This window comes from Corylus avellana, chromosome 5 (genome assembly GCF_965113065.1).
Source record: "Corylus avellana chromosome 5, dhCorAvel1.hap1.2, whole genome shotgun sequence".
NCBI classification, from domain to species: domain Eukaryota; kingdom Viridiplantae; phylum Streptophyta; class Magnoliopsida; order Fagales; family Betulaceae; genus Corylus; species Corylus avellana.
In genome coordinates, this window is record NC_142494.1 from 14893765 (window position 1) to 14905832 (window position 12068).

General features: G+C 34.3%; 1 protein-coding gene and 1 pseudogene across 1 annotated transcript; both read left to right on the top strand.

Annotated features, from left to right (window-relative positions):
• The first annotated feature begins 3244 nt into the window (after positions 1 to 3244).
• LOC148585826 (U2 spliceosomal RNA) lies at positions 3245 to 3388 on the top strand (annotated as a pseudogene).
• Positions 3389 to 9847: 6459 nt separating this feature from the next.
• Positions 9848 to 11677, top strand: LOC148585827 (uncharacterized). The gene is made up of 3 exons (XM_088516775.1): positions 9848 to 10247; positions 10332 to 10508; positions 11214 to 11677. Exons 1-3 carry the CDS (start codon positions 9848 to 9850, stop codon positions 11675 to 11677), a joined length of 1041 nt encoding a protein of 346 aa, XP_088372901.1.
• The last annotated feature ends 391 nt before the right edge of the window (positions 11678 to 12068 follow it).

The following is a 12068-nucleotide window of genomic DNA, read 5'->3' on the forward strand; positions in this document are numbered from 1 at the left end:
GCAATAACTGAAACAATTTGATATAAATAAGCTTTAATGTCATTATATACCTAAACTAATGTTGTTTTTGCGTAACGTGAAAAGAAACAGATAATTAAAGTTGTCTGAAGAAACGAATTAAAACAAAAACGCTTAAAAGAGCATATTTCTTTGGAATACGTAATAAATTAGCAAATGTAAATAGAATCTAACTTAGGCTTTGTTTGTTTCGGCATAAAATATTTTCTGTCGTAAAATATTTTTAGGAAAGTCATTTTACAGGAAATTACGAAGAAAACAAATTCCGGCATTTGGCGTGCGCACGGAAAATATTTTCAGGGAAGTTATTTTATCGTAAATGTTTTACGATGAAAACATTTTTCGGCATTTGACGCACGCACGGAAAATCACTAATTTTTTTTTTTTTATATATTTTCATTCACTCATATTAACCTATAAAATAATTTTGAAAAATAAAACTAAAAATTATGTTTAATTAAAATATACAAATTAACTAACAACAATTTAGTGTTTAATATGATTTTGCGTACACACAAAATACAGGAAAATATTTTTCAGGAAAATGTTTTCTGTTGAAAACATTTTCTGCTGTCGGGGACCCGTCTGATTTTTCGTAAATGCCCAAATACCGTCAAATGTTTTTCAAAAAATCATTTTAAAGGAAAATGTTTTCTGCTGAAAATATTTTTTGACAAGTCCTAGGTGGGTCTTGGGTGAGTCTCAGTTAAGTTTCGGGCAGGTCCTGGACGGGTCGTGGGCGAGTCCTGGTCAAGTACAAGACGGGTCACGACGAGGTCCCAGGCAGGTCTTGTCGGGTTTCGGTCAAGTCCTGGGCGGGTCCCAATCAGGTCCCGGCTGGGTACCGGGCAGGTCCCGGGCGAGTCTCGGTCGAGTCTTAGCTCGGTCCCGAGCAAGTCTCGGGCCAGTCCCGGTCAAGTCCCGGGCGGGTCCCGTCCAGGTCGGGTCTCGAGACTTGACTGAAACAATTTGATATAAATAAACTTTAATGTCATTATACCTAAACTCTTGTTGTTTTCACATAAATCCAAAAGAAACCGATAATTAAAGTTGTCTGAAGAGATGAATTAAAACAAAAACGTTTAAAAGAGCATATTTGTTTGGAATACGTATTAAATTAGCAAATGTAAATAAAATCTAACTTAATACCCCTTTTCTTTTGTAAGTAAACAATTGGCATTCACTAAGAGCACTAGCAACAGATGCCCTATATGCCATTCCCTTCCCTATGCTTAGGAAAAATTAAAAAAAAACCACAGAAACACCCACATCAAAAGCCCTATATTAAATCTACACCAAAGGTTATCCACCGTATTTTTCAATGCACTGGGAAACACTATAGATACCAATGCTTTATTAAATTGTAAACAAATCATTTTCTCTCATGTCTCCTTCACGTGTCCCAACAATTCTCCTACCTCTCTCCTCTCTTATTTGTTGCAATGATACAAAATAATTAATATTTAATTGAAATAGGAAAAAATAAGGGAATTTATTGTGAAGTATTTTTTTATAGAGAATCAAAAAGTAGTTTTATTACCTAAATTGAGGGAAAGTGGTTGGGAAACTGCTGCTAGTGCACTAGTAGCAAAGGCCATATGTCATTATATGTCATTCCCTTCATTATGTTTAGGAATAATTTGAAGAAAACCACAAAAACCTACTCACATCAAATTCCCTACATTTAAACCAACTCTTAAAGGTTGCTACAGTATTTTCCAATGTGTAGGGAACCAAAAATACATTATTTTAATATAAACATTTCTCTTTTCCCTCTCCTCTTTCATATTTTTGTCTTTAATTGAGATTGTATTGGATTTTTGTGAAAAAAGAGAGGGTAGGTAAGAAACTTGTATTTTGTAAAGAAATAATATTTTAATGGTATACGGAAAGGTAATGGAAGCTATTGTGATAGAGAAGTAAAATGCAATTTTGTGCCTTAAATTTAGAAAAAATCAAAGAGAAATTACTGCAAGTGCTCTAAGTGATTTGTGTAACAAAAGAAGATTTTCTTGAATCCTTTTCTTTTGTAGAAGTGATTTTTAAGGAATAAGGAATACATAATATGAAATCACGTCTCCTTTATTGTCTGTCTTTGACTTCCTTTTCTACTTGTTTTCTTTTTCTATATGCTACCAGAATATTTCATTACAAGTTTATCCAAGCTTTTCTTTTCTACAACTTATTTCCTTGACTGTCATTGTACTTTCTTCATGATCCACGGCATCTAGAAAAAAACTTTAAGGTCTTTAGCAGATATTTTTCACCACAATATATACTGTTCCTGGAGACCATTTGAAAGTCCCTCATATTTTTTTAATAAAGCCACCTGGCGTAGACTGCAAAAAAAAAAAAAAAAAAAACAAAAAAACATGATCTCATTCAGTAGACTTGTAGTGTTGCTAGTAATGTGGCTTATGTTGTCTTTGAATGAGTTTACTATTGTTGCCGGAATTGGGGAGCATCACCCAAAAACTGTCAAAATCATTAATGATTTAGGCAACGGCTTCCCTCTTACCCTTGGCTGTAAATCGAAGAACAACGATCTTGGTGTCCACACAATGAAATCAAATGGCTTCTTCAAGATCAACTTTACACCAAACTTTTGGGGGATTACACTATTCTTTTGTAGATTTACGTGGAAAAATCAAAGCCATTGGTTTAATATCTACGACTACGATAGAGACAGTGATGTATGCGTGAATTGCATTTGGAAGATTAGAACTACTGGTGCATGTTTTCTAGACCCCAAAAGAAACGAGTATGATTTATGCTATTGGTGGACTAATCAAAATTCACCTGATCGTGCATGACTATTATTATTATTATTATTTGATCCAATTGTTTCAAAATTTCGATAGAATGCATCACAGTGGTGATACTTCTTATGGGCTTGATGTTCATAGTGGCTAAACCAACAAAATTGAGGTAGTGTTTTGCGTGCAATGACATAAATCCGTGTACTCTTGACCCATAGATCCTTGAAGTATTGATCAAATTCAAAATAAAAATAAAATTATAGTCTATTTTTTTTTTCCCTTTCTAAATTTCAAGTTGACTCTTTTTCATATAAATAATGAGTACCATGTCTATTCTCCTTGAAATCTTTCATTATAGGTAAAGGATTAAATCCTTCTAAGAAATCATTATAGCAATGTGCTTATTGTATATAAAAATACTTTTTTCGAATAGAAATATTGGCCATAATAACTAGAGCTCTGTTTGTGTACCTTTCTCAGTCTTTTGGCTAAGATCAAGTGTAGTATTTGTTCTTATCGGTTTAAGATTGTTAAATCACCACTTGTCCCAACAACTTAAGCTGATAGGAAGAGGTAAATTTAATTACTTAATCATTAGTTTACCACCCCCTTTTTAATAGGTGAGGCTCAACATGTGGAATATTTAATTTAAATGGGGATAAATTAGTGGAGTCAATGCTCGATTCCAAAATCTATGGCTTTGATACCATGTTAAATTACCATTTGTCCTACAAGGTTAAGCTAATAGGAAGATGTAAATTTAATCACTTAATCATTAGTTTAACAAATATCTGATACGTGTTCCATTAGATCACATGATATTAAATTAATCATTTTATTGGAGGAAAACCCATCTATCTCTTTTCCTAATTGTATCATAATTCCTTACATTGTAAGATGCCAATATCATCATTTGGTCTTCACTGGTTTCCCTATGTTACACTACACAAACAAAAAATAAGAAATATGAAATTACCAAGAATAGCTTTCCAGGCTTTTTGGAGATTTATATATTTCTAGGAGTCGAAAAGTCTTAAATTCTTGCAGGGATCTCATGAAAGAATGAACATGCAACCTTAAATTCTTGGTGGTGGTTGGTGACATGTTGTTGATGCTGTTTGTAAAGTGCTTTGGTGTTGTTGGTGGCTTTGTTTTTCGGCCCATGAAGCTGTTGTTAGCTCTAATTTTTGAAGGCATTACAATGATATGTATTTGTTGAATCTTCAAAGGGCATATTTGCCTTTTAAGTTGGTTGACTAATAGATTCTTCAACATGAATATTTTTGCTAGTTATTCGATAGAGAAGTGTTTATACTTGATAACTTTTTTATTGATTGTTTATTTGTCATAAGTTGGTTGTCCAACACGTGGAATATTAAATTTAAATGGGATAAATTGACGGAGTCAAGGTTCGATCCCAGAACCCCTGGCTCTAATACCATGTTAAATTACCAATAATCTCAAAAGCTTAAGCGGATAGGAAGAGGTAAATTTAATCACTTAATCAATACTTTAACAGGCATATGCCATGTTCATTTGTAGACCAATAAAAGTAAGGGGAAAATATACATTTTTCCCTCTCAAATTACTACTTCATTGTCAATGTCTCTCAAACTACTAATTATGTTAACCTCTCTCATAAACTAACAAAACAATGTCAATATCCCCTCCCCACTCCTCCCCTAAAGACAAAAATATCCTTGATTTTTTTTTTTTTTAATCTTAAAATTATAACAAAAACTAAAAAAAAAAAAAAAAAAACAAGTATTTTCTTTTTTAGAGTTTTTTTTTTTTTAAAAAAAAAAAATTATAAGGATATTTTTGTCTAACTAAAAATTTTTAGGTAATATTTGTCTTTTTGCCAGCATTTTGGGGATAATGTCATTGTTTTGGAATTTTAGGGGAGATACCATTGGTAGCTAGCGGGAACATTGACAATGCTGAGTAAACCAAGTGTTTGTGTACACCATTGCAATTACCATGCAAGATCACATGTGAAAGAAGGGCATTATGGCAAGTTTTGAGTCGAAGTGCTCATGCGACCACTTTTCCATCCAAACTCATGGATTATCTAATGGCGTGGCATTTTTGCCAAATTTTGGTAGTTTGATGTATCAAATTGTTACACTTGTAACTTTATGGGGCTTTAATGAAAATGCCTGGTAGTTGAGGAGGCCTTTTTTTTAAAAAATATATATATATATTTTTCCCATTAATAAAATATGAACACTTGATGGCTTACTTTGAATCCTTCAATTAAATTTAGGAAAAAAAATATAAAAAAGCCATTTCAACTAACAATCGTTTTTGAAATAGCCCCAATAAATTTAAAGTGTGCGAAAGTGATACATCAAACTACCAAAGTGTGTCAAAAATGTCTGTTTTATTTTTTTTTTTTTTTTTAAAAAAAAAAGAAAGAAAAAGGGGTGGCTGCCACTGGTGAGCCTCCCCAAAGATTGGGGTGGCCCTAGATTTGGTTGGAGGTGATAGCAAACACTAAACCTAGTGTTTATGTAGAACACAACAATTACCATGCAAGAAGATCACAAGTAAAAAGAAGGGTATTATGGCAACTTATGAGACAAAGTGGTCACTTGCAAGGCACCTTACCACTTTTCTATCAAAACTGACAAGATTGCCTAACGACATGGCCTTTTTGCCACATTTTGGTAATTTGACGTATCAAACGGTCACACTTGTAATTTTATGGGATTTTATAAAACACACCTCGTATTTGATGGGGCTTTTTGATATTTTTCCCATTAGTAAAATATGCACACTTTATGGCTTACTTTGAATCCTTCGATTAGATTTAAGAAAAAAATTATGAATTGGTACATATGGTTTGAGGTCCTGATAAATAGTTCAGTGGGGTTTCAAAAGTGACTAAACACTCCGTCTCGTAGACACCAAAAAAACGAAAGAAAGAAAAAAAAGCCTCTTCCCCAAGAAAAGTTGACATAATTTGTTAGTGGGCCACATAAACAAAAAAAATATTATGACCTGTTTAAATTACAATAGAAAATAACAATAAAAATTTAAAAATATAACAAAACACTAAATATAAAAATATAAGATGGGGTGGCCGAAACCACTCATGGCCATTTGAGCATATTTGAGGGTGGCTCTTACGACCATTGAGGGTGGTTTGGCCAATTCAAATGGCAAAAAAATAAAACTTTTAAATTTAGAAGAAAAAAAATTGAGGAGTTCGAATGATCCGTTTTGGCCAAATGGGGGTGTATATATCCCTTTGGCTTTTAAATAAGACATATTTTCTTTGGGGAACCAATAACCATAACACTCACTTTCTCTGACCATATAATATACTAGAGCTATAACTGAAACAATTTGACATAAGTAAACTTGAACGGCATTACGTACCTAAACTACTGTTGCTTTTACATAATGCCAAATGAAACGGTTAATTAAAGCTATCAGAAAAAAACAAATTAAAACAAAAAATGCTCAAAAGAGCATATTTGTTAGGTTCTATTAGCAAATGTAAATAGAACCTAACTTAATTAACACCCCATTTTTTTAGTAAATAATTAGGTATTCACTACGTGATTTGTTCATATTTCCTTCAAATAGTATATGTTAAAGAGTTTTTTGGTTTTTTTTTTATTTTTTTCTTATGGTCTTTCGCCAATAATTTCCACCACTATATATACAGTTCCTAGACACCATTTGAAAGTCACTCCGATTTTTTTCTTTTTTTTTGATAAAACACCATGATCTCATTCAGTAGACTTGCAGTGTTTCTACTAATGTGGCTTACGTTGTCTGTGATTGAGTTTAATAATGTTGCAGGAATTGGGAAACATCACCCAAAAACTGTAAAAATCATTAATGATTTAGGCCATGGATTGCCTCTTACCCTTGCCTGTAAATCAAAGAACGACGATCTTGGTGTCCACACACTGAAACCAAATGGCTTCTTTGAGTTCAACTTTACACCAAACTTCTGGGGGACTACACTATTCTTTTGTAGATTTACGTGGAAAAATCAAAGCCATTGGTTTAATATCTACGACTACGCTAGAGGTGATGAATGCATGAATTGCACTTGGAAGATTAGAACAACTGGTGCATGTTTTCTAGACCCCAAGAGAAACGAGTACGATTTATGCTATTTGTGGACTGATCAAAACTCACCTGATCGTGCATGATTACAAGCCAACGACATTCAAAATGAAGAGTTTATCAAGTGAATTGTGAAATAAAGAGCAATTGAAAGTCATTATTATTATTATTATTATAGAAAATTATTATTATTTGATCCAATTGTTTCAAAGTTTCGATGGAATCACGTTTATATCTCCGCTACTAGTGCTTTATCAATCTCAATCCCCTTCGCTGCTTCCACTATAGTGACAATTCTTCTTTATGCCTGATAACTCCTCTGTCATTAGTCGATGTCTTGCTCTTAGAAATAGAACCATAAGAAAACAAAAGACCGACTGGAAACCAATTTCGTTATTCTAAAGGATTCGTGAAAACAAAACCTAAGAAAACGAATAAAACCTCACCCATAGATCACTACTAAAAGCAGATGTAGAAAGAATACATTCTTATTTAAAAACAACAAAAATACAATAATAAAAACCCAACACACCCTCACGCGTTCCACGCACCACTGCCGACCAGCTATCCGCAGCTAGAAAGCGCCCCGAGGACCATTGACACATGCACGTTGATTGATCTATGGTGGAGGCCGGAAAATTGAGGGGGAAGGACAAAGGGGGCGTGGAGGAGGGAGTCGTAATTCGCTCACCCTCCCGGCTCTGCTATGCTTTCTCATCGCTGCTCTTTTTCTAGGGTTTGACTGCTCTGAAACAAAAATAAAATCCAAAATTTTCTTTTAATAATTATATTTGTATCTTCCTCTTCTTTTTTGTTTGTAGTTTATTCTAATTAATTTTGAGAAAAAATACAAAATTAATCTTTGTGGTTTATCTGATTTGCTATTAACTCCCCGCGGTATTAAAATGAACTCAAAGTTTCTTCAGGTATGTTATAAAAACAATTTAGTCCTTACAGTCAAATTGCGTTCACTGACTTAACAGATTTTGATAGCGTGAAACGTTAGAGCTAATAAAGTTGTGATACTTGTTTGATTTAAGTTAGTGTCACACTAACGGAATCTGTTAAATTAGTAGACAAAATTTTACTATAAGGACTAATTTTTTATTTTTGGAATAACTCAAGGACATTTGAGTTCATTTTTATATTACATAGAACTAATTGTAAATTAGATAAACTACAACAACTAATTTTGCATTTTTTCCGTAATTTTGAATCACAAATGTGGCTGTAGATTTAATTGTATCATAGTGATTAAGTTGAGCTAATTATACGTCATATATATGGTATTTAAATGAATGATTTGGTTTTAATTACACTAAGATCATATCTAGATATTATTAAATAAACTTGTTAGTTCAAGAGTTGTTGAATTGGCTGGATTCGTGTGAACAAAATATTTGTGTTTAATTAGCTTCTTTGAATGTGTAGTGTGCAAGATAGCAAAAAAATAAGCTAAATAGGTGAATCACACAGGGTCTCGTCTGAAGGCTCGTTTGCACTACGTCCGAACGAGAAGAATGAAATCTTTCCAGAAAGTTTCGTCTGAAGCCCCGTCTGCAACACCGTTCGGACGAGATTGCTATGCAAGAAACTCGAGAGTTTCGTCTGAAGTCTCGTCTGCACCATCGTCCGGACGAGATTGCTATGCAAGAAACCCGAGAGCTTCGTCTGCACCATCGTCCGGACGAGATTGATATGCAAGAAAACCCGAGATCTTTGTCTGAAGTCTCGTCTGCACCACCGTCCGAACGAGATTGCTATGCAAGAAACCCGAGAGCTACGTCTGAAGTCTCGTCTGCATCACCGTCCGGACGCACCGCTCCAGAGAACTAGAGTTAGCGATTTTAACCTAGTTTCGTCCGAACGGTCATTCATGTCGTTCGGACGTCTAGTGCATTGCATGAAATTTCTATGTAGAAACTAGTTCTCGTTCGGACGAGCTTACTAACCGTTCGGACGCCTTGTAGCATATAAGGTTGTTAGTATTTGAATTTGTATTTTAGCTGGACTAGGAGTCCATGGTCTATATATTTGAAACTATGCATAGAAGTATAGTTATGATTTCTAATTAGGTTTTAAGATATTTTGGGCTAAGAAAGGAGCTGGAGAAATCGAAGTCAACCGGAGTTCCGGTGAAGAGAGATGATGTAGAAGGAACAATCCAGATGTTCTGGAAGAACTACTGCCGTAGCAGATAAGTGGGTCACTTGTCTAGTATACTTGAATGTCAAATGCATAGGTTATGTAAGTCTTCGACATTAAGATATTTCTTGTTATTCTACTGATTTAGTTGATTTCCTGGGTTTGGCGGCCCCGGAGAGGTTTTACATTTAGAACGTTGTCTAAATGGTTTCCTCTTGGTAAACAAATCTTTGTGTTTCTTGATTGTTGATTTATTTCCGCACATGATTGTTTAATTTGGAGTCTTATTAGTTTTTCAATTGGTATCAGAGCGGGTTCACTTGTTTGGATTTATTTCCTAAGTGTGATCCTAGACTCCTCATAAAATGTCTCATACTATTGCACCAAATTCTCTTCCCGTTTTTGACAGATCAAATTATTCTTTTTGGAAAATCCGTATGAGAGCATATCTCAAATCCGTAGATGTTTGGCATAGTGTTGAAACTTGATGGACTCCTCTGGTTAAAGCAATTGTTGAATGGACTACGAATGAAAAGAGTGACTCTTCTGCAAATGGCAAAGCTTTAAATTCCATATTCACATCTATCTCCATGGAAGAATTCTCAAGAATTTCTTGATGTGTGATAGCTAAAGAAGCATGGTAAACATTGGAAATTACTCATGAAGGAACTCAAGTTGTTAAAGCTTCAAAACTTCAGATGTTGGTTTCAAAATTTGAAGAGATTAGGATGGAAGAGGATGAGACATTTGATGAATTTTATTCTAAGCTTAGCGTCATTAGAAACAATACTATAAATTTAGGGAAGAAAATATCTGATGCTAAAATAATCAAGAAAATTATGAGATCTCTACCTGCTAAGTTTATTCCCCAGATTGCTGCCATACAACAGAGTAAAGATCTAGAAAAAATGAGAGTAGAGGAACTTGTAGGTTCACTGCAAACCTTTGAGCTTTTGTTAACCCAGTCAAAAACCTCAAAAAATGTTGCTCTTAAGATCAAAACTCCTAAAGAAAAATCTAGAGATTCATCCAGTAAGGATTCAGGAGATGATGAAAAAATTGCCTTGATTGTTTGGAAGTTTCGAAAATTTGTCAAACCTAGATCTGAGAATTTTAAAGGTAAGGATCATAAAAAACCTGTGAATGCTAGACATGAAGGTAGAGAAAACTCCCAAGACAGAAATGTCTTTGATCAGAAAGACAAAGTTCCTCGTGGTCGTAAGTGTCATGAGTGTGGAGGTATTGGTCATATCCGTGCTGATTGTGGGAATTTGAAAAAGTTAAAAGGTAAGGCATTTAATGTGACTCAAAGTGATGAGTCAGATAATGATGACTCTGAAGAAGATGAAGAAGAAAATGTTAACTACTTAGCCTTTACTGCTTCATATGGTAATCAGTCATATACCTCAGGTGTGCAAGATGTTTCTGAATATGAATCTGATAATGAGTATGATCTACAAACTGCTTATAATCAAATGTTTCAGGAGTTTAATAATCTGTGTCAGCTGAATAAAAAGAATGTGAAGAGACAGAGAATGAAAACTTAATTGAAAAAAATTAGGTTCCTAGAAAAAGAGTTGAATGAGTCAAAAAGTCACCTTAACAAATTTTCAAGTGTTAAACTTGATAAGATGTTACATGATCAAAAATCTTCAAATGATAGGTCTGGATTAGGTTTTGAGAAGTTTGTACGTTCGAAATCAAATGCTGCTTCTACTTCAAAAATTATGTTTGTTAAACCCAAGATGAAAGAAGTAGATACTAAGTCTGGGTGTTTACCTAAAGATGTGTCTCTGGATAGGCAGAGAAAAGTTCAGTTCAAAATTCCTCAAAAGAAAGTGTCTGAATCTAAGTTCATTCCCACCTGTCATTACTGTGGAATCATTGGACATACTCGCCCAAACTGTTTTCAGCTTAGAGCAAGACAACCATGGTCCACACAAAATGCTCCCAAGAAAGATGAACCTGGGATTGGCAGACAATTGCTGGTGTTAACTGCTCAAGTAAAACTTATTAGTGAAAAATTATCTACTCTGTCTAATTGTTCTGATTTGAAAAATTTTCCTCTCACAACTGATAAAGTTCAGAAAAATCAAGTTTAAGTTAAAAAGAAAGATAATCTACGTCTAGTTGTTCATACTGCCTTAAGTGTGCTTAATTCATGTTTGTGGTATTTGGATAGTGCATGTTCTCGACATATGACAGGTGACAAGATATTTTTTAAGGAGCTCAAAAAAGGCAGAAATGGAAACATTACCTATGGGGATGGCAGTAAGTCTAAGGTAATAGGTCAAGGGATTGTGGAAGTTCCTGGTGTAGCTTCTCCTCAAGATGTGCTATATGTGGAAGGGCTCAAAGCAAATCTTCTGAGTATCAGTCAATTTTGTGATAATGATCTTGTAGTACAATTCTCAAAGAAAGAATGTAGCATATTCGATGCTCAAGGAAAATGGTTAATGGGAGGAGATCGGACATCTGATAATTGCTATGGTATCTCTCCAACCATGCAGACTAAATGTCAAAACGTTTCTCTAGACATTGGAGAATTGTGGCATCAACGGTTGGGACATTTGAATTATCATGATCTAGTTAAGATAGCTAAGAAAGAAGCTATTAATCATTTACCCAAAATCAACTATCTGGAGAAAGGAAAATGTGGACCATGTTAGCTAGGTAAGCAAACAAGAAATCCATATAAGAAAACCTCGGGTATTTGTACATCCAGAAACTTGGTGCTTCTTCACATGGATCTTATGGGTCCGACACGGACAGCCAGCTTGGGAGGAAAGAAATACATTCTAGTGATTGTGGATGATTACTCACGGCACACCTGGATCAGTTTACTTAGAGAGAAATCAGAAGCATTTGATCAAGCCACTATGTTGTTTAAAAGGATACAAGTTGAACAAGACTGCTCTATACAGAGAATTAGAAGCTATCATGGCAGAGAGTTTAAAAATTCCAGTTTTGAAGAATTCTGCAAAAATTTTGGAATTAAACAGGAGTTTTCTTCTTCTATTACTCCACAACAGAATGGGGTCGTTGAGCGAAAAAATAGAG